Source organism: Oncorhynchus clarkii, unplaced genomic scaffold (genome assembly GCF_045791955.1).
Source record: "Oncorhynchus clarkii lewisi isolate Uvic-CL-2024 unplaced genomic scaffold, UVic_Ocla_1.0 unplaced_contig_10760_pilon_pilon, whole genome shotgun sequence".
NCBI classification, from domain to species: domain Eukaryota; kingdom Metazoa; phylum Chordata; class Actinopteri; order Salmoniformes; family Salmonidae; genus Oncorhynchus; species Oncorhynchus clarkii.
The window spans coordinates 1-22,500 of NW_027258483.1; the positions used below are offsets into that span (position 1 = coordinate 1).

General features: G+C 51.3%; 1 protein-coding gene across 1 annotated transcript in view; it reads left to right on the forward strand.

Annotated features, from left to right (window-relative positions):
- Positions 1–397: 397 nt before the first annotated feature.
- LOC139397101 (intermembrane lipid transfer protein VPS13B-like) overlaps positions 398–22,500 on the forward strand; it is a gene marked incomplete at its 5' end in the record, with an annotated part of 60,012 nt that continues 37,909 nt past the window's right edge. Inside the window, 3 exons of the mRNA XM_071143968.1 lie at positions 398–1,109; positions 1,914–2,051; positions 7,299–7,655. Of these exons, the coding sequence (XP_071000069.1) occupies positions 398–1,109; positions 1,914–2,051; positions 7,299–7,655 (1,207 nt within the window). The remainder of the gene's footprint in view (positions 1,110–1,913; positions 2,052–7,298; positions 7,656–22,500) is intronic.

Below are 22,500 nucleotides of genomic sequence, written 5' to 3' on the forward strand. Positions count from 1 at the left end.
TGTAGGTCCAAATAGCATTCTAGTTTGCTCTGTTTTTTTGTTAATTCTTTCCAATGTGTAAAGTAATTATCTTTTTGTTTTCTCATGATTTGGTTTGGTCTAATTGTGCTACTGTCCTGGGGCTCTGTAGGGTGTGTTTGTGTTTGTGAACAGAGCCCCAGGACCAGCTTGCTTAGGGGACTCTTCTCCAGGTTCATCTCTCTGTAGGTGATGGCTTTGTTATGGAAGGTTTGTGAATCACTTCCTTTTAGGTGGTTGTAGAATTTAAAGTATCTTTTCTGGATTTTGATAATTAGTGGGTATCGTCCTAATTCTGCTCTGCTCTGCATTATTTGGTGTTTTACGTTGTAGACGGAGGATATTTTTGCAGAATTCTGTCTGTCTCCGTCCCCCCCAGGTGCAGCGTGGGGAGCAGCAGTGTAGTTCCTCGGCGGGGCCTTGCGGTGTGGACTCGTCGTCCAGTCGCAGCGGCGTCCAGGACAGTGGGTTCGGCAGCGACAGCGCCAGGATCCGTATCGTCCAGATGGAGCAGCAGAGTGGAGGTTCCCACCACCGTATCGCCAGACCCTCCAGGAAGTCCACCGTCGTCAAGAACCTCTCCTTCGTCCCCTTCGACGTCTTCCTGACCGCGAGTAAACTCTCTCTCATGACCTACGCCTGCTCCACTCTAGCCAAGACCCCCCCCGCCTCGCCGGAGAAGAAGGATGGAGACGGGCCGACAGGGAAGAGTGCCCTGAACCAGCCAGACACCATCCCTACCTCCTCCTCCTCCCCCAACCCAGGCCTTCCTACCCTGGTCCCTCTGTCAGGCCTGACAGCAGAGGACCTCCTGAACAGTAACACCGTTCCCCAGGAGCCCCGCGGTTCCCTCCTCTCCCTGGACTCCCTGCCCGCCCCCAGCCGCTCCTCGGCCCGCCAGGCCCTGGGGGTCACCATCGTGAGGCAGCCTGGGAGGAGAGGGGCTGGAGACCGGGTCCTGGAGCCTCTACTGTACCTCCAGGTGGTCCAGCCGTCGGCCCTGCTCAGCTGTCACCACCGTAAACAGAGGATGGACGTGTCTGTGTTTGATATGTCTCTGAGGGGAGTCTCCTCTGACTATAAGTGTCTGGGTGAGTGGAGGGAGACTTCATCTGGTGTAGATATTGATGTGTCTCTGAGGGGAGTCTCCTCTGACTATAAGTGTCTGGGTGAGTGGAGGGAGACTTCATCTGGTGTAGATCTTGATGTGTCTCTGAGGGGAGTCTCCTCTGACTATAAGTGTCTGGGTGAGTGGAGGGAGACTTCATCTGGTGTAGATCTTGATGTGTCTCTGAGGGGAGTCTCCTCTGACTATAAGTGTCTGGGTGAGTGGAGGGAGACTTCATCTGGTGTAGATCTTGATGTGTCTCAATAATTTACTAAATCTCATCTCTCTCCCTCCCCTCCCCCCTCCTCCCTCCTCTCCTCCCCCTCCTCTACTCTCCTCCCCCTCCTCTCCTCTCTCTCCCTCCTCCCCCTCCTCTCCTCTCTCTCCCTCCTCCCTCTCCCTCTACTCCCCCCTCCTCCCTCCTCCCTCTCCCTCTCCTCCCCCCTTCTCCCTCTCCCTCCTCCCTCTCCCCCCCCCTCCTCTCCCCCCTCCCCTCTCCCCTCTCCCCTCCCCACCTCCCTCCTCTCCCCTCTCCTCCCCCCTCCTCCCTCCTCTCCTCCCCCCTCCTCTCTCTCCTCCTCCCTCCTCTCCTCCCTCCTCCCTCTCCCTCTACTCCCCCCTCCTCCCTCCTCCCTCTCCCTCCCCCCTCCTCCCTCTCCCTCCCCCTCTCCCTCCCCTCCCCCTCCTCCCTCTCCCCCCCCCCCCCTCCCTTCTCCCCTCCTCCCCTCCTCTCCCCTCTCCCCTCCCCACCTCCCTCCTCTCCCTCTCCCCCCCTCCCCCTCTCCAGATCCAGGGAAATCTCTCCCAGAGGTATTAGACTACAGTGTGTTGTGGGTCCAGACAGTATCAGGAGAGTCTGACAGTCAGACAGGTGTTCCCCCTCCTCTGGCCTGTCTGCAGATCAGAGACTTCCTCAGTGGACCAGGTGAGGACTCACACACTCTACACACACCCTACACACACCCTACAGTACACCCTACAGTGCACACACCCTACAGGACACACACTCTACAGTACACACACTCTACACACAGTCAGTCTCAGGTTCAAAGCTTCAGTTCTCAGCTCCTGTCAGGGGAGATGTTGACCGCTGGGGAATGTCTCTCTGTGGGATGTCTCTCTGAGATGTCTCTCTGGGGGATGGGATGTCTCTCTGGGATGTCTTTCTGGAATGTCTCTATGTGGGATGTCTCTCTGTAGGATATCTCTCGGTGTGATGTCTCTCTCTGGGATATCTCTCTGTGGGATGGGATGTCTCTCTGTGGGATGTCTCTCTGTGGGATGGGATGTCTCTCTGTGGGATGTCTCTCTGTGGGATGGGATGTCTCTCTGTGGGATGTCTCTCTGTGGGATGGGATGTCTCTCTGTGGGATGTCTCTCTGTGGGATGGGATGTCTCTCTGTGGGATGTCTCTCTGTGGGATGGGATGTCTCTCTGTGGGATGGGATGTCTCTCTGTGGGATGTCTCTCTGTGGGATGGGATTTCTCTCTGTGGGATGTCTCTCTGTGGGATGGGATGTCTCTCTGTGGGATGGGATGTCTCTCTGTGGGATGTCTTTCTGTGGGATGGGATGTCTCTCTGTGGGATGTCTCTCTGTGGGATGGGATGTCTCTCTGTGGGATGTCTCTCTGGGGGATGGGATGTCTCTCTGTGGGATGGGATGTCTCTCTGTGGGATGTCTCTCTGTGGGATGGGATGTCTCTCTGTGGGCTGTCTCTCTGGGATGTCTCTCTGTGGGATGGGATGTCCCTCTGTGGGATGGGATGTCCCTCTGTGGGATGTCTCTCTGTGGGATGTCTCTCTGGGATATCTCTCTGTGGGATGTCTCTCTGTGGGATGTCTCTCTGTGGGATATCTCTCTGTGGGATGTCTCTCTGTGGGATGGGATGTCTCTCTGTGGGATGTCTCTCTGTGGGATGTCTCTCTGTGGGATGTCTCTCCCACACTACACACACCACACACACCACACACACACACACACACACACGAGCGTACAAACCCTGTCAGTTCACATCCTGTCTGTGCTGAGCGTATTTCTGTCATGTCCTCTAACCTTGATTCATACAGCTGATTCTCAGTTGATGTTCTTGGACTTGTAACCGAAAGGTTTCTAGTTCAAACCCCCGAGCTGACAAGGTACAAATCTGTCGTTCTGCCCCTGAACAGGCAGTTAACCCACTGTTCCTAGACCAGTTAACCCACTAGACCAGTTAACCCACTGTTCCTAGACCAGTTAACCCACTGTTCCTAGACCAGTTAACCCACTGTTCCTAGACCAGTTAACCCCCTGTTCCTAGACCAGTTAACCCACTGTTCCTAGACCAGTTAACCCACTGTTCCCCGGTAGGCCGTCATTGTAAATAAGAATTTGTTCTTAAATGACTTGACTAGTTAAATAAAGTCTAAAGTAGTGCACTACATAGGGAATAGGGCCCTGGTCTAAAGTAGTGCACTATATAGGGAGTAGGGCTCTGGTCTAAAGTAGTGCACTATATAGGGAATAGGGCTCTGGTCTAAAGTAGTGCACTACATAGGGAATAGGGCCCTGGTCTAAAGTAGTGCACTATATAGGGAGTAGGGCTCTGGTCTAAAGTAGTGCACTATATAGGGAATAGGGCCCTGGTCTAAAGTAGTGCACTATATAGGGAATAGGGCTCTGGTCTAAAGTAGTGCACTATATAGGGAATAGGGCCCTGGTCTAAAGTAGTGCACTATATAGGGAATAGGGCTCTGGTCTAAAGTAGTGCACTATATAGGGAATAGGGCCCTGGTCTAAAGTAGTGCACTATATAGGGAATAGGGCTCTGGTCTAAAGTAGTGCACTATATAGGGAATAGGGCCCTGGTCTAAAGTAGTGCACTATATAGGGAATTGGGCCCTGGTCTAAAGTAGTGCACTATATAGGGAGTAGGGCCCTGGTCTAAAGTAGTGCACTATATAGGGAATAGGGCCCTGGTCTAAAGTAGTGCACTATATAGGGAATTGGGCCCTGGTCTAAAGTAGTGCACTATATAGGGAATTGGGCCCTGGTCTAAAGTAGTGCACTACGTAGGGAATAGGGCTCCATTGAGGACTCCCTCCAGGTAGTGTTCCCTAAGGCCCCTCTGATTTGATGCTGTTTAACGAGGTGAGCGTCCATCAGACCAGATGGAGACCACAGTCAGAGGAGAGCAGTTCCCTGTGTTTACAGCAAGCTGCCAGACATTTACTGAGAGCACACGGACCAATCACAGCTCCCCTGCCAAGGATGGAACCTGCAGAGAGGGAACACAAGTAACGTATGTGTGTGTGTGTGTGTGTGTGTGTGTGTGTGTGTGTGTGTGTGTGTGTGTGTGTGTGTGTGTGTGTGTGTGTGTGTGTGTGTGTGTGTGTGTGTGTGTGTGTGTGTGTGTGTGTGTGTGTGTGTGTGTGTGTGTGTGTGTGTGTGTGTGTGTGTGTACTGGGATGTAAACGGGATGAGGTTTCAGATCTGACCCTCGCCTTGCTGTGGCCTGCTCATCACACACACACACACACACACACACAGAGGAAGGCAGCTGCAGTGTGCAAGGGTTCAAGGCTGGACCAGTACTCTCCTCTTCATTCCCCCTCTGCCTTCTTCTCTTCCTGAGGAAACAGTCCCCCTCTGCCTTCTTCTTCTCTTCCTGAGGAAACAGTCCCCCTCTGCCTTCTTCTTCTCTTCCTGAGGAAACAGTCCCCCTCTGCCTTCTTCTTCTCTTCCTGAGGAAACAGTCCCCCTCTGCCTTCTTCTTCTCTTCCTGAGGAAACAGTCCCCCTCTGCCTTCTTCTCTTCCTGAGGAAACAGTCCCCCTCTGCCTTCTTCTTCTCTTCCTGAGGAAACCATTCCCCTCTGCCTTCTTCTTCTCTTCCTAACAGTCTTCTGTCTGCCCTGGAGGTCCCAGGAAACAGTCCTGCTCTCCGTCTTTCTGCTTCCTTCTCTTGTATGAAAGGGTCAATGACAGGAGATTGGAGAAGTAACAGCTACCAGTTGGAGTGAGAGGGGGAGGGAGAGAGAGGGAGAGGGAGAGAGGGGGAGAGGGGGGAGAGGGGGAGGGAGAGAGAGAGGGGGAGGGAGAGAGAGAGGGGGAGGGAGAGAGAGGGAGAGGGGGGAGAGGGAGGGGGGAGAGGGGGAGGGAGAGAGAGAGGGGGGGGCGGAGAGGGGGGAGAGAGTAGGGGGGGACCACTAACAGTCCTCTGGTTAATGAACCACTAACAGTCCTCTGGTTAATGAACCACTAACAGTCCTCTGGTTAATGAACCACTGACAGTCCTCTGGTTAAAGAACCACTGACAGTCCTCTGGTTAAAGAACCACTGACAGTCCTCTGGTTAAAGAACCACTGACAGTCCTCTGGTTAAAGAACCACTGACAGTCCTCGGCTGGGTTAAAGCACCACTGACAGTCCTCTGGTTAAAGAACCACTGACAGTCCTCTGGTTAAAGAACCACTGACAGTCCTCTGGTTAAAGAACCACTGACAGTCCTCAGCTGGGTTAAAAGCACCACTTTGTGTTTGATTGAAAGGCAGGGTGTTCCTAATCAAAACACCTGCGTGAGAAGTGAAGGAATTTCACTCCTGGACAAGGCCTTCTTTTGATGTCCCAACGAACATGACGGAAGGACCACCATCTTTCTTTCATTAATCCAGATTTCCGAGCGCTGCCTTTCCCCCCTCTCTCAGCACACGATGAGCTTAAAGAGGCTACCTTTGAAGGCTACAAGTTAAACGTGTTAGTAAGTAGGGGGTAAGAGTTGACTGGAGTTCCAGATGATTCTATAGGAGCTGGGTGGAAAGAGTCAGAGAGGTGGTATCTTCTGGCTGGACTTCCAGATGATTCTATAGGAGCTGGGTGGAAAGAGTCAGAGAGGTGGTATCTTCTGGCTGGACTTCCAGATGATTCTATAGGAGCTGGGTGGAAAGAGTCAGTTGGTGGTACCATTGAGCTGTCCTGGCCCGGTTGATGGTACCACTGAGCTGGCCTGGCCCGGTTGATGATACCATTGAGCTGGCCTGGCCCAGTTGGTGGTACCATTGAGCTGGGCTGGCCCGGTTGATGATACCATTGAGCTGGCCTGGCCCAGTTGGTGGTACCATTGAGCTGGGCTGGCCCGGTTGGTGGTGCCATTGAGCTGGCCTGGCCCAGTTGGTGGTACCATTGAGCTGGGCTGGCCCGGTTGATGATACCATTGAGCTGGCCTGGCCCAGTTGGTGGTACCATTGAGCTGGGCTGGCCCGGTTGGTGGTGCCATTGAGCTGCCCGGTTGGTGGTGCCATTGAGCTGGGCTGGCCCATTTAGTGGTGCCATTGAGCTGGGCTGGCCCGGTTGGTGGTGCCATTGAGCTGCCCGGTTGGTGGTACCATTGAGCTGGGCTGGCCCGGTTGGTGGTGCCATTGAGCTGCCCGGTTGGTGGTACCATTGAGCTGCCCGGTTGGTGGTACCATTGAGCTGGGCTGGCCCGGTTGGTGGTGCCATTGAGCTGGGCTGGCCCGGTTGGTGGTGCCATTGAGCTGGGCTGGCCCATTTAGTGTTGCCATTGAGCTGGGCTGGCCCGGTTGGTGGTGCCATTGAGCTGCCCGGTTGGTGGTATCATTGAGCTGGGCTGGCTCGGTTGGTGGTGCCATTGAGCTGGGCTGGCCCATTTAGTGGTGCCATTGAGCTGGGCTGGCCCGGTTGGTGGTGCCATTGAGCTGCCCGGTTGGTGGTACCATTGAGCTGGGCTGGCCCGGTTTGTGATGCCATTGAGCTGGGCTGGCCCGGTTGGTAACTCTGTCTTCTGTTAATATTTAGTATTACGGTAACTCTGTCTTCTGTTAATTTTTAGTATTACGGTAACTCTGTCTTCTGTTAATATTTTGTATTACGGTAACTCTGTCTTCTGTTAATATTTTGTATTACGGTAACTCTGTCTCCTGTTAATATTTAGTATTACGGTAACTCTGTCTTCTGTTAATATTTAGTATTACGGTAACTCTGTCTTCTGTTAATATTTAGTATTACGGTAACTCTGTCTTCTGTTAATATTTAGTATTACGGTAACTCTGTCTTCTGTTAATATTTAGTATTACGGTAACTCTGTCTCCTGTCTCTCTTCTGTTAATATTTAGTATTACGGTAACTCTGTCTCCTGTTAATATTTAGTTTTACGGTAACTCTGTCTTCTGTTCGTCCAGCGGAGCTGAACGTGGAGCTGTCCCGGCCCCTGAAGGTGAACCCTACGCTGGTGAAACTGGAGCAGACCAAGGCCTACCTGAGGAGGGTCCTACCTCATCACTACTGGGAGGCTCCCAAACCCCCCTCCACCCCTCATTCCTCCCCCAGTAGGACCTCGTCCTCCTCTCCCCATCGTCCCGACCCCTCCCACCTCAGCTCCCTAAGATCCCTGGCACCCTTCCACAAGGTGTCCCTCCGCACCGCCCAGATCGTGGTTGTCATGGAGACGGAGTCGCACCCTGCCCGGCCCAGCCTGTCCTGGTCGGTGTCGGCTATGAAGGGTACCATGAACATGAAGACTGGGCCCAAGCTAGACGGTGAGAGCTTTAAACATTTATCTTCCCTGTTGTCTTTTTACAGTTCAAAAATGCAGCTCCCTCTCTCTTCTCCTCCCTCTCTCATCACCCCACTCACACTTCACCCCTCTCTCTTCTCCTCCCTCGCACTTCACCCCTCTCTCTTCTCCTCCCTCGCACTTCACCCCTCTCTCTTCTCCTCCCTCTCTCATCACCCCCTCTCTCATCACCCCCCTCTCTCATCACCCCACTCACACTTCACCCCTCTCTCTTCTCCTCCCTCGCACTTCACCCCTCTCTCTTCTCCTCCCTCTCTCATCACCCCACTCTCTCATCACCCCACTCTCTCTTCTCCTCCCTCGCACTTCACCCCTCTCTCATCAACCCCCTCTCTCATCACCCCACTCTCTCTTCTCCTCCCTCGCACTTCACCCCTCTCTCATCAACCCCCTCTCTCATCACCCCACTCTCTCTTCTCCTCCCTCGCTCTTCTCTCCTCTCCCTTCTTCTCCTTCTTTCTCTCCCTCTCTTCTCTCCCCCTTCCCCCTCTCTTCTCTCCCCCTCTCTCTTTCTCTCCCTCTCTTCTCTCCCCCTCTTTCTTTCTCTCTTCTCTCCCTCTCTTCTCTCCCCCTCTCTCTTTCTCTCCCTCTCTTCTCTCCCACCTGCCCCCTTTCTTCTCTTCTCTCCCCCTCTTCTCCTTATTTTTCTCCCTCTCTTCTCTCTCCCCTGCCCCCTCTCTTCTCTCCCCCTCTTCTCCTTTCTATCTCTCTCTTTTCTCCCCATCTCTCTTTCTCTCCCCCTCGCTCTTCTCTCCCTCTCTCTTCTCTCCTCTCCCTTTTCTCTCCCTCTCTCTTCTCTCCTCTCCCTTCTTCTCCTTCTTTCTCTCCCCCCTTTCCCCCTCTCTTCTCTCCCTCTCTTCTCTCCCCCTCTCTCTTTCTCTCCCCCTCTTTCTTTCTCTCTTCTCTCCCTCTCTTCTCTCCCCCTCGCTCTCCCTCTCTTCTCTCCCTCTATTCTCTCCCCCTCTTTCTTTCTCTCTTCTCTCCCTCTCTTCTCTCCCCCTCTTTTTTTCTCTCTTCTCTCCCTCTCTTCTCTCCCCCTTCCCCCTCTCTTCTCTTCTCTCCCCCTCTTCTCCTTCTTTTTCTCCCTCTCTTCTCTCCGCCCTGCCCCCTTTCTTCTCTTCTCTGTTCTATGAGGACTACACCTGGGAAGTGAAGTCGCAGTACAGTTCTATGAGGACTACACCTCGAGGCACCTGGGAAGTGAAGTCCCAGTACAGCTGGTTAGGAGAGATATCACACCTTAGTGACATTAACCAGCTGGTTAGGAGAGATATCACACCTTAGTGACATTAACCAGCTGGTTAGGAGAGATATCACACCTTAGTGAAGGGAACATTAACCAGCTGGTTAGGAGAGATATCACACCTTAGTGAAGGGAACATTAACCAGCTGGTTAGGAGAGATATCACACCTTAGTGACATTAACCAGCTGGTTAGGAAAGATATCACACCTTAGTGACATTAACCAGCTGGTTAGGAAAGATATCACACCTTAGTGACATTAACCAGCTGGTTAGGAGAGATATCACACCTTAGTAACATTAACCAGCTGGTTAGGAGAGATATCACACCTTAGTGAAGGGAACATTAACCAGCTGGTTAGGAGAGATATCACACCTTAGTGAAGGGAACATTAACCAGCTGGTTAGGAGAGATATCACACCTTAGTGACATTAACCAGCTGGTTAGGAAAGATATCACACCTTAGTGACATTAACCAGCTGGTTAGGAGAGATATCACACCTTAGTGACATTAACCAGCTGGTTAGGAGAGATATCACACCTTAGTGACATTAACCAGCTGGTTAGGAGAGATATCACACCTTAGTGACATTAACCAGCTGGTTAGGAGAGATATCACACCTTAGTGACATTAACCAGCTGGTTAGGAGAGATATCACACCTTAGTGAAGGGATTATTAACCAGCTGGTTAGGAGAGATATCACACCTTAGTGAAGGGAACATTAACCAGCTGGTTAGGAGAGATATCACACCTTAGTGACATTAACCAGCTGGTTAGGAGAGATATCACACCTTAGTGACATTAACCAGCTGGTTAGGAGAGATATCACACCTTAGTGACATTAACCAGCTGGTTAAGAGATATCACACCTTAGTGACATTAACCAGCTGGTTAGGAGAGATATCACACCTTAGTGAAGGGAACATTAACCAGCTGGTTAGGAGAGATATCACACCTTAGTGACATTAACCAGCTGGTTAGGAAAGATATCACACCTTAGTGACATTAACCAGCTGGTTAGGAGAGATATCACATCTTAGTGACATTAACCAGCTGGTTAGGAGAGATATCACACCTTAGTGACATTAACCAGCTGGTTAGGAGAGATATCACACCTTAGTGACATTAACCAGCTGGTTAGGAAAGATATCACACCTTAGTGACATTAACCAGCTGGTTAGGAGAGATATCACACCTTAGTAACATTAACCAGCTGGTTAGGAGAGATATCACACCTTAGTGACATTAACCAGCTGGTTAGGAGAGATATCACACCTTAGTGAAGGGAACATTAACCAGCTGGTTAGGAGAGATATCACACCTTAGTGAAGGGATTATTAACCAGCTGGTTAGGAGAGATATCACACCTTAGTGACATTAACCAGCTGGTTAGGAGAGATATCACACCTTAGTGACATTAACCAGCTGGTTAGGAGAGATATCACACCTTAGTGACATTAACCAGCTTGTTAGGAGAGATATCACACCTTAGTGACATTAACCAGCTGGTTAGGGGGCTGACCTATACCTGCACCTAGAGGGGAGTAGTTTACTGTCCAGGTACAAGGGGGGGCTGCCCTATACCTGCACCTAGAGGGGAGTAGTTTACTGTCCAGGTACAAGGGGGGGCTGCCCTATACCTGCACCTAGAGGGGAGTAGTTTACTGTCCAGGTACAGGGGGGGGGCTGCCCTATACCTGCACCTAGAGGGGAGTAGTTTACTGTCCAGGTACAGGGGGGGGGGGGGGGGGGCTGCCCTATACCTGCACCTAGAGGGGAGTAGTTTACTGTCCAGGTACAGGGGGGGGGGGGGCAGCCTATACCTGCACCTAGAGGGGAGTAGTTTACTGTCCAGGTACAGGGAGGGGGGGCTGCCCTATACCTGCACCTAGAGGGGAGTAGTTTACTGTCCAGGTACAGGGGGGGGCTGCCCTATACCTGCACCTAGAGGGGAGTAGTTTACTGTCCAGGTACAGGGGGGCTGCCCTATACCTGCACCTAGAGGGGAGTAGTTTACTGTCCAGGTACAGGGGGGGGGGGGGCTGCCCTATACCTGCACCTAGAGGGGAGTAGTTTACTGTCCAGGTACAAGGGGGGGCTGCCCTATACCTGCACCTAGAGGGGAGTAGTTTACTGTCCAGGTACAGGGGGGGGGCTGCCCTATACCTGCACCTAGAGGGGAGTAGTTTACTGTCCAGGTACAAGGGGGGGGCTGCCCTATACCTGCACCTAGAGGGGAGTAGTTTACTGTCCAGGTACAGGGGTGGGGGTGAGGGGGGGGGCCCTGACCTTAAAGATCTCATCAAGCCTGTCTGTCTGTCTCGTAGTACCTTGCTGAGGGCCCTTAAAGATCTCATCAAGCCTGTCTGTCTGTCTCGTAGTACCTTGCTGAGGGCCCTTAAAGATCTCATCAAGCCTGTCTATCTCCTAGTACCTTGGTGAGGGCCCTGACCTTAAAGATCTCATCAAGCCTGTCTGTCTGTCTCCTAGTACCTTGGTGAGGGCACTTAAAGATCTCATCAAGCCTGTCTGTCTGTCTCCTAGTACCTTGGTGAGGGCCCTGACCTTAAAGATCTCATCAAGCCTGTCTGTCTGTCTCCTAGTACCTTGCTGAGGGCCCTTAAAGATCTCATCAAGCCTGTCTGTCTGTCTACTAGTACCTTGGTGAAGGCCCTGATCTTAAAGATCTCATCAAGCATGTCTGTCTGTCTCCTAGTACCTTGGTGAGGGCCCTTAAAGATCTCATCAAGCCTGTCTGTCTGTCTCCTAGTACCTTGGTGAGGGCCCTTAAAGATCTCATCAAGCCTGTCTGTCTGTCTCCTAGTGCCTTGCTGAGGGCCCTTAAAGATCTCATCAAGCCTGTCTGTCTGTCTCCTAGTACCTTGCTGAGGGCCCTTAAAGATCTCATCAAGCCTGTCTGTCTGTCTCCTAGTGCCTTGCTGAGGGCCCTTAAAGATCTCATCAAGCCTGTCTGTCTGTCTCCTAGTACCTTGGTGAAGGCCCTGATCTTAAAGATCTCATCAAGCATGTCTGTCTGTCTCCTAGTGCCTTGCTGTCTGTGGCTATAATCCTTCTCAGCATATTTCTCTGTCTGACAGCGGTGCTACCAAACCACCAAACAACACAAGAGGTTAAAATACTCTCTATGAAAGATTTGTAGAGTCCAAGCCCCTGTCATGTGACCTGGGTGAGGCGTAGCTGGGAAGTTAAAGGTCTCTGTGGTTTTGTTTCGCCACAACAAAGTCCTCCTGAATAGAACACAGGAAACGGACCATGATGCATCACTGTTGTGTTCTCCGACCCGTAACCACAACATTACCATGGAAGAATGACCTGTTCCTGGTCAGGCAAGATATTGTCTGTTTCCCAAATGGCACCTCCTTCACTACGTAGTGCACTACCCTATAGTGCTCTGGTCTAAAGTAGTGCCCTACCCCATAGGGCTCTGGTCTAAAGTAGTGCCCTACCCCATAGGGCTCTGGTCTAAAGTAGTGTCCTGTCCCATAGGGCTCTGGTCTAAAGTAGTGCCCTACCCCATAGGGCTCTGGTCTAAAGTAGTGTCCTGTCCCATAGGGCTCTGGTCTAAAGTAGTGCCCTACCCCATAGGGCTCTGGTCTAAAGTAGTGTCCTGTCCCATAGGGCTCTGGTCTAAAGTAGTGCCCTGTCCCATAGGGCTCTGGTCTCTCTGACTAAATGTCTCTGACTAAACCTCTCTGACTAAACCTATCTGATCGGACCTCACTGACTAAACCTCTCTGACTAAACCTCTCTGACTAAACCTCTCTGACCGGACCTCTCTGATCTGACTAAATGTTTCTGACTAAACCTCTCTGACTAATCCTCTCTGACTGGACCTCTCTGACTAAACCTCTCTGACTAAACCTCTCTGACTAAACCTATCTGATCGGATCTCTCTGACTAAACCTCTCTGACTAAACCTCTCTGACTAAACCTCTCTGACCGGACCTCTCTGACTAAACATCTCTGACTAAACCTCTCTGACTAAACCTCTCTGACTAAACCTCTCTGACTAAACCTCTCTGACCAGATCTCTCTGACTAAACCTCTCTGACTAAATCTCTCTGACCGGACCTCTCTGACCGGACCTCTCTGACCGGATCTCTCTGACCGGACCTCTCTGACCGGACCTCTCTGACCGGACCTCTCTGACTAAACCTCTCTGACTAAACCTCTCTGACTAAACCTCTGACTAAACCTCTCTGACTGGACCTCTCTGATCTGACTAAATGTCTCTGACTAAACCTTTCTGACTAAACCTCTCTGACTGGACCTCTCTGACTAAACCTCTCCGACTAAACCTCTCCGACTAAACCTCTCCGACTAAACCTCTGACTAAACCTCTCTGACCAAACCTCTCTGACTAATCTCTCTGACCAAACCTCTCCGACTAAACCTCTCCGACTAAACCTCTCTGACTAAACCTCTCTGACTAAACCTCTCTGACTAAACCTCTCTGACCAAACCTCTCTGACTAATCTCTCTGACCAAACCTCTCTGACTAAACCTCTCTAACCAAACCTCTCCGACTAAACCTCTCTGACTAAACCTCTCTGACCAAGTCTCTCTGACTAATCTCTCTGACCAAACCTCTCCGACTAAACCTCTCCGACTAAACCTCTCTGACTAAACCTCTCTGACTAAACCTCTCTGACCAAACCTCTCTGACTAATCTCTCTGACTAAACCTCTCTGACTAAACCTCTCTGACTAAACCTATCTGATCGGACCTCACTGACTAAACCTCTCTGACTAAACCTCTCTGACTAAACCTCTCTGACCGGACCTCTCTGATCTGACTAAATGTTTCTGACTAAACCTCTCTGACTAATCCTCTCTGACTGGACCTCTCTGACTAAACCTCTCTGACTAAACCTATCTGATCGGATCTCTCTGACTAAACCTCTCTGAATAAACCTCTCTGACTAAACCTCTCTGACCGGACCTCTCTGACTAAACATCTCTGACTAAACCTCTCTGACTAAACCTCTCTGACTTAACCTCTCTGACTAAACCTCTCTGACTAAACCTCTCTGACCGGACCTCTCTGACTAAACCTCTCTGACCAGATCTCTCTGACTAAACCTCTCTGACTAAATCTCTCTGACCGGACCTCTCTGACCGGACCTCTCTGACCGGACCTCTCTGACCGGACCTCTCTCACCGGACCTCTCTGACTAAACCTCTCTGACTAAACCTCTCTGACTAAACCTCTGACTAAACCTCTGACTAAACCTCTCTGACTAAACCTTTCTGACCAGACCTCTCTGACTAAATGTCTCTGACTAAACCTCTCTGACTGGACCTCTCTGATCTGACTAAATGTCTCTGACTAAACCTCTCTGACCAAACCTCTCTGACTAATCTCTCTGACCAAACCTCTCCGACTAAACCTCTCCGACTAAACCTCTCTGACTAAACCTCTCTGACTAAACCTCTCCGACTAAACCTCTCTGACTAAACCTCTCTGACCAAGTCTCTCTGACTAATCTCTCTGACCAAACCTCTCTGACTAAACCTCTCCGACTAAACCTCTCTGACTAAACCTCTCTGACTAAACCTCTCTGACTAAATCTCTCTGACTAAACCTCTCTGACTAAACCTCTCTGACTAAACCTCTCAGACTAAACCTCTGACTAAACCTCTGACTAAACCTCTGACTAAACCTCTCTGACTAAACCTCTCTGACTAAACCTCTGACTAAATCTCTCTGACTAAACCTCTGACTAAACCTCTCTGACTAAACCTCTCTGACTAAACCTCTCTGACTAAACCTCTCTGACTAAACCTCTCTGACTAAACCTCTCTGACTAAACCTCTCTGACTAAACCTCTCTGACCAGACCTCTCTGACGAAACCTCTCTGACTAAACCTCTCTGACTAAACCTCTCTGTTTCTGCTGTTTATATTGTTTGTTCATCACCATGTGGAGAGAGACAGAGAGTTCTGTTACTGTTACAACACACTGACACGTTATGGTCGGTACCAGAACCAGAGAGTTCTGTTACTGTTACAACACACTGACACGTTATGGTCGGTACCAGAACCAGAGAGTTCTGTTACAACACACTGACACGTTATGGTCGGTACCAGAACCAGAGAGTTCTGTTACTGTTACAACACACTGACACGTTATGGTCGGTAACCGGAACCAGAGAGTTCTGTTACTGTTCAACACACTGACACGTTATGGTTGGTACCAGAACCAGAGAGTTCTGTTACTGTTCAACACACTGACACGTTATGGTTGGTACCAGAACCAGAGAGTTCTGTTACAACACACTGACACGTTATGGTCGGTACCAGAACCAGAGAGTTATTTTACAACACACTGACACGTTATGGTCAGTACCAGAACCAGAGAGTTCTGTTACTGTTACAACACACTGACACTTTATGGTCAGTACCAGAACCAGAGAGTTCTGTTACAACACACTGACACGGTATGGTCAGTACCAGAACCAGAGAGTTCTGTTACAACACACTGACACGTTATGGTCGGTACCAGAACCAGAGAGTTCTGTTACAACACACTGACACGTTATGGTCGGTACCAGAACCAGAGAGTTATTTTACAACACACTGACACGTTATGGTCAGTACCAGAACCAGAGCAGAGACTACTTTTCAGGTCATTGATGGAGAGAGGGATGGAGGGAGGGAGAGAGAGAGGGGGAGGGAGGGAGGGAGGGAGGAAGGGGGAGAGAGAGAGAGGGAGGGAGGGAGGGAGGAAGGGGGAGAGAGAGAGAGGGAAGGAGGGAAGGAGAGAGAGAGAAAGAGAGGGATGGAGGGAGGGAGAGAGAGAAGGAGGGAGGGAGGAAGAGAGGGGGATGGATGGAGGGAGAGAGGGAGGGAGAGAGAGAGAAGGATGAATGGATGGAGGGAGGGAGGGAGGGAGAGAAGGATGGAGGGAGGGAGGGAGGGAGAGAGAGAAGGATGGATGGAGGGAGGGAGGGAGGGATGGAGGGAGGGAGGGAGAGAGGGAGTTCCAGGATATGTCCTACTATCGGGCCAATAACAGGAGATGGGTAAAAAGGCATATTGGGGTCTGGAAACTCTGAGAGTCACTTCTGTTCACTGAACATAGGGGGTTAGAGGGGGTAGGGAGGGAACGGGGGAGGGAGGACAGAGTTTCTCTGGGGAGGGAGGGAGGGAGGGAACGGGGGAGGACATAGTTTCTCTGGGGAGGGAGGGAGGGAGGGAACGGGGGAGGACAGAGTTTCTCTGGGGAGGGAGGGAGGGAACGGGGGAGGACAGAGTTTCTCTGGGGGGGAGGGAGGGAACAGGGGAGGACAGAGGTTCTCTGGGGGGGGAGTACAGAGTTTCTCTGGGGGGGGGAACAGGTGAGGGCAGAGTTTCTCTGGGGGGGGGGGGGGGCGGGGGAGGACAGAGTTTCTCTGGGGGGGAGGACAGAGTTTCTCTGGGGGGAGGGAGGGAACGGGGGAGGACAGAGTTTCTCTGGGGGGGGGGCAAAGTTTCTCTGGGGGGGTGGGGGGGGAAGGGGGAGGACAGAGTTTCTCTGGGGGGGGGGACAGAGTTTCTCTGGGGAGGGAGGGAACAGGGGAGGACAGAGTTTCTCTGGGGGGGAGGACAGAGTTTCTCTGGGGGGAGGACAGAGTTTCTCTGGGGGGGAGTACAGAGTTTCTCTGGGGGGGAGGACAGAGTTTCTCTGGGGGGGGAGGACAGAGTTTCTCTGGGGGGGGAGGACAGAGTTTCTCTGGGGGGGAGGACAGAGTTTCTCGGGGGGGAGTACAGAGTTTCTCTGGGGGGAGGACAGAGTTTCTCTGGGGGGGAGGACAGAGTTTCTCTGGGGGGAGGACAGAGTTTCTCTGGGGGGGGAGGACAGAGTTTCTCTGGGGGGGAGTACAGAGTTTCTCTGGGGGGGAGGACAGAGTTTCTCTGGGGGGGGAGGACAGAGTTTCTCTGGGGGGGAGGACAGAGTTTCTCTGGGGGGAGGACAGTTTCTCTGGGGGGGAGTACAGAGTTTCTCTGGGGGGAGGACAGAGTTTCTCTGGGGGGGAGGACAGAGTTTCTCTGGGGGGAGGACAGAGTTTCTCTGGGGGGGGAGGACAGAGTTTCTCTGGGGGGGAGTACAGAGTTTCTCTGGGGGGGAGGACAGAGTTTCTCTGGGGGGGAGGACAGAGTTTCTCTGGGGGGGAGGACAGAGTTTCTCTGGGGGGAGGACAGTTTCTCTGGGGGGGAGTACAGAGTTTCTCTGGGGGGGAGGACAGTTTCTCTGGGGGGGAGTACAGAGTTTCTCTGGGGGGGAGGACAGAGTTTCTCTCGGGGGGAGGACAGAGTTTCTCTGGGGGGAGGACAGAGTTTCTCTCGGGGGGAGGACAGAGTTTCTCTCGGGGGGAGGACAGAGTTTCTCTGGGGGGAGGACAGAGTTTCTCTGGGCTTTTAAACCCATCTGCTTCCCAGATGTTATATCGGGTTACTTCAGATAAAATGAGTGTCAAATATTTGACTTAAAACCTCAACAATTTGCACTTGTTTACTCAAATCTACATAACTCCGCAGTGAGAACATTCTAGACGCTGTGGCCCGCGCTGATTTTCAACAGCTTTTCAGCTTTCATCCATTTTTGATGTGTTGCCTTTTATAAACACAGTTTCAAAACACTCAGCATGGAAAACAATGGAAAAACGACGAGAGAGGGAGAGAGAGAGGAAGAGAGAGAGGGGGAGGGAGAGATACAGATAGAGAGACAGAGAGAGAGAGAGGGAGAGAGAGGGGGAGAGAGAGGGGGGGAGAGAGGGAGAGAGAGAGAGGGAGAGAGAGAGGGGGAGAGAGAGGGGGAGGGAGAGAGAGAGGGAGAGAGGGGGGGAGAGGGGGAGGAAGAGAGAGAGAGAGGGATGGAGAGGGGGAGGGAGAGAGAGAGGGGGAGAGGGGTAGAGAGAGAGGGGGAGGGAGAGAGAGAGGGGGAGAGAGAGAGGGGGAGGGAGAGAGAGAGGGAGGGATAGGGGGAGAGAGGGAGGGAGAGAGAGGGAGGGAGAGGGGGAGGGGGAGGGCAAGAGAGGGAGAGAGAAAGAGAGAGGGAAGGGGACAGAGAGTTGTGTTTTCTATGAAAGCTAATCCCTGGTTGGAGGAGGATGACAGCTCTTTAGCTGTGGGGTTCTGACATCTCGCCTGTCGAGATGAGATTTATCACTAAGTGATTCTGTTGTTGACTATAAACACCATGTCCTCTTGGTGCAGAGCCTCATGTCCACTAGTCAGGCTGATGGTCATGGAGACCCACTGAGACGTTTCCTCCTAGTCTGACCCAGGCTGATGGTCATGGAGACCCACTGAGACGTTTCCTCCTAGTCTGACCCAGGCTGATGGTCATGGAGACCCACTGAGACGTTTCCTCCTAGTCTGACCCAGGCTGATGGTCATGGAGACCCACTGAGACGTTTCCTCCTAGTCTGACCCAGGCTGATGGTCATGGAGCCCCAATGAGACATTTCTTCCTAGTCTGACCCAGGCTGTGTTTCCAAATGGCAGCATATTCCCTGTATAGTGCACTACTCAGAGCCCTCTGGGTTATTCCTCCTACGGGTTGGAGCCCTCGACAGTGATGCATCGTGGGCCGTTTCCTGTGTTCTATCAGACAGATTTTGTTGTGGCGAATCGGGGGTGGGCACTGAAAGTAGTGGACAAAAGGAGTGTGTTGAATAGGGTGCCATTAGGGACATGTTTCACAGCACTGAAACATTGAAACACTAGTCTAGCGTTTTTCTTCCTTGATGGTCGTTGTAAGTTTCTAGATGTTTCTCATCGTCTCTACATGTTTCTCGTCGTCTCTAGATATTTCTCATCGTCTCTAGATGTTTCTCATCGTCTCTAGATGTTTCTCATTGTCTCTAGATGTTTCTCGTTGTCTCTAGATGTTTCTCGTCGTCTCTAGATATTTCTCATCGTCTCTAGATGTTTCTCATCGTCTCTAGATGTTTCTTGTTGTCTCTAGATGTTTCTCGTCGTCTCTAGATGTTTCTCGTCATCTCTAGATGTTTCTCGTCGTCTCTAGATGTTTCTCGTTGTCTCTAGATGTTTCTCATTGTCTCTAGATGTTTCTCGTCGTCTCTAGATGTTTCTAGATGTTTCTCGTCATCTCTAGATGTTTCTAGATGTTTCTCGTTGTCTCTAGATGTTTCTCGTCGTCTCTAGATGTTTCTCGTCGTCTCTAGATGTTTCTCGTCGTCTCTAGATGTTTCTCGTGGTCTCTAGATGTTTCTCGTCGTCTCTAGATGTTTCTCGTCGTCTCTAGATGTTTCTCGTCGTCTCTAGATGTTTCTCATGGTCTCTAGATGTTTCTTGTCATCTCTAGATGTTTCTCATCGTCTCTAGATGTTTTGCATCGTCTCTAGATGTTTCTCGTCGTCTCTAGATGTTTCTCATTGTCTCTAGATGTTTCTCGTCGTCTCTAGATGTTTCTAGATGTTTCTCGTCGTCTCTAGATGTTTCTCGTCGTCTCTAGATGTGTCTCGTTGTTTCTAGATGTTTCCCATCGTTTCTCATCATTTCTAGATGTTTCTCATCGTCTCTAGATGTTTCTCATCGTCTCTAGATCTTTCTCGTCATCTCTATATGTTTCTCGTCGTCTCTAGATGTTTCTCGTCATCTCTAGATGTTTACTGTGGTCTCTAGATGTTTCTCAAAATCTCTAGATGTTTCTCGTCGTCTCTAGATGTTTCTCGTCATCTCTAGATGTTTCTCGTCATCTCTAGATGTTTCTAGTCGTCTCTAGATGTTTCTCGTCGTCTCTAGATGTTTCTCGTCGTCTCTAGATGTTTCTAGATGTTTCTCATTGTCTCTAGATGTTTCTCATCGTCTCTAGATGTTTCTCATTGTCTCTAGATGTTTCTCATCGTCTCTAGATGTTTCTCGTCGTCTCTAGATGTTTCTCGTCGTCTCTAGATGTTTCTCGTCATCTCTAGATGTTTCTAGATGTTCCTCGTTGTCTCTAGATGTTCCTCGTTGTCTCTAGATGTTCCTCGTTGTCTCTAGATGTTTCTCGTCGTCTCTAGATGTTTCTCGTCGTCTCTAGATGTTTCTCGTGGTCTCTAGATGTTTCTCGTCATCTCTAGATGTTTCTCGTCGTCTCTAGATGTTTTGCATCGTCTCTAGATGTTTCTCATCGTCTTTAGATGTTTCTCGTCGTCTCTAGATGTTTCTAGATGTTTCTCATTGTCTCTAGATGTTTCTCGTCGTCTCTAGATGTTTCTAGATGTTTCTCATTGTCTCTAGATGTTTCTCGTCGTTTCTAGATGTTTCTCATCGTCTCTAGATGTTTCTCGTCGTCTCTAGATGTTTCTCGTCGTCTCTAGATGTTTCTCGTCATCTCTAGATGTTTCTCGTCGTCTCTAGATGTTTCTCATCATTTCTTAACATTATATCACTTGTTGTCTCTGCCTCCCCCTGCCTCTCTCTTACACACATAGTCCCTGCCTCCCCCTGCCTCTCTCTCTCTTACACACAGTCCCTGCCTCCCACTGCCTCTCTCTCTCTCACACACAGTCCCTGCCTCCCTCTCTCTCACACACAGACCCTGCCTCCCTCTACCTCTCTCTCACACAGTCCCTGCCTCCCCCTGCCTCTCTCTCTCTCACACACAGTCCCTGCCTCCCACTGCCTCTCTCTCTCTCACACACAATCCCTGCCTCCCTCTCTCTCACACACAGACCCTGCCTCCCTCTACCTCTCTCTCACACAGTCCCTGCCTCCCCCTGCCTCTCTCTCTCTCACATACAGTCCCTGCCTCCCCGTGCCTCTCTCTCTCTCACACACAGACCCTGCCTCCCCCTACCTCTCTCTCACACACAGTCCCTGCCTCCCCCTGCCTTTCTCTCTCTCACACACAGTCCCTGCCCCCCCCCTGCCCCTCTCTCTCTCTCTCACACACAGTCCCTGCTTCCCCCTGCACCTCTCTCTCTCACACACAGTCCCTGCTTCCCCCTGCCTCTCTCTCTCTCTCTCTCTCACACACAGTCCCTGCCTCCCCCTGCACCTCTCTCTCTCACACACAGTCCCTGCCTCCCCCTGCCTCTATCTCTCTCTCTCTCTCTCTCTCTCTCTCTCTCACACACAGTCCCTGCCCCCCCATGCCTCTCTCTCTCTCTCTCTCACACACAGTCCCTGCCTCCCCCTGCACCTCTCTCTCTCACACACAGTCCCTGCCTCCCCCTGCCTCCCTCTCTCTCTCTCTCTCTCTCTCTCTCTCTCTCTCTCTCTCTCTCTCTCACACACAGTCCCTGCCTCCCCCTGCACCTCTCTCTCTCACACACAGTCCCTGCCTCCCCCTGCCTCTCTCTCTCTCTCTCTCTCTCTCTCTCTCTCTCTCTCTCTCTCTCACACACAGTCCCTGCCCCCCCCCTGCCTCTCTCTCACACACAGTCCCTGCCCCCCCCCTGCCTCTCTCTCACACACAGTCCCTGCCTCCCCCTGCCTCTCTCTCTCTCACACACAGTCCCTGCCCCCCCCCCCCCCCTGCCTTCGGTAACATGTTGAAGTCTTGGCTCAGCTTTTCAGGATCCATTTCATTTCGATTGGCCCGTGCCTCCCAGTGAGATAGTTTTCCAAACTCAAAACACATGAAGTGGATAGAGACACAGAGCTGCAGAGCCACCTTAAATCCCCTGGCAACAACAGCTGGCCTTTAGTGGTCCTGGGACATAACAGATGGGGTGTTGGGTGTTTCTGCTCTGATGGCTCTGATGGTCTCAGTCTAATGGCTGTAACATAATGGGACTGACAGTCCTGTGTGTCTCCATACCCTCCAGAGATCTATGGCTGTAACATAATGGGACTGACAGCCCTGTGTGTCTCCATACCCTCCAGAGACCTATGGCTTTAACATATGGGACTGACAGCCCTGTGTGTCTCCATACCCTCCAGAGACCTATGGCTTTAACATAATGGGACCTGACGGCCCTGTGTGTCTCCATACCCTCCAGAGACCTATGGCTTTAACATATGGGACTGACAGCCCTGTGTGTCTCCATACCCTCCAGAGACCTATGGCTTTAACATATGGGACTGACAGCCCTGTGTGTCTCCATACCCTCCAGAGACCTATGGCTTTAACATATGGGACTGACAGCCCTGTGTGTCTCCATACCCTCCAGAGACCTATGGCTTTAACATAATGGGACCTGACGGCCCTGTGTGTCTCCATACCCTCCAGAGACCTATGGCTTTAACATATGGGACTGACAGCCCTGTGTGTCTCCATACCCTCCAGAGATCTATGGCTTTAACATATGGGACTAACTGCCCTGTGTGTCTCCGTACCGTCCAGAGATCTATTGTCTCAAGTCTCCTTTCAGTTGGTCTCGCTACGTAATGATCTGTTTCTCTCTCATAAACTTCACAGTCACACAAGACACCACTCACAAGTGTTGTACAGAAGGACACATGACAAGTGTTGTACAGAAGGACACATGACAAGTGTTGTACAGAAGGACACATGACAAGTGTTGTACAGAAGGACACATGACAAGTGTTGTACAGAAGGGCACATGACAAGTTAGAGTTAAGATGTTGTGCTGCCTTCATCTGG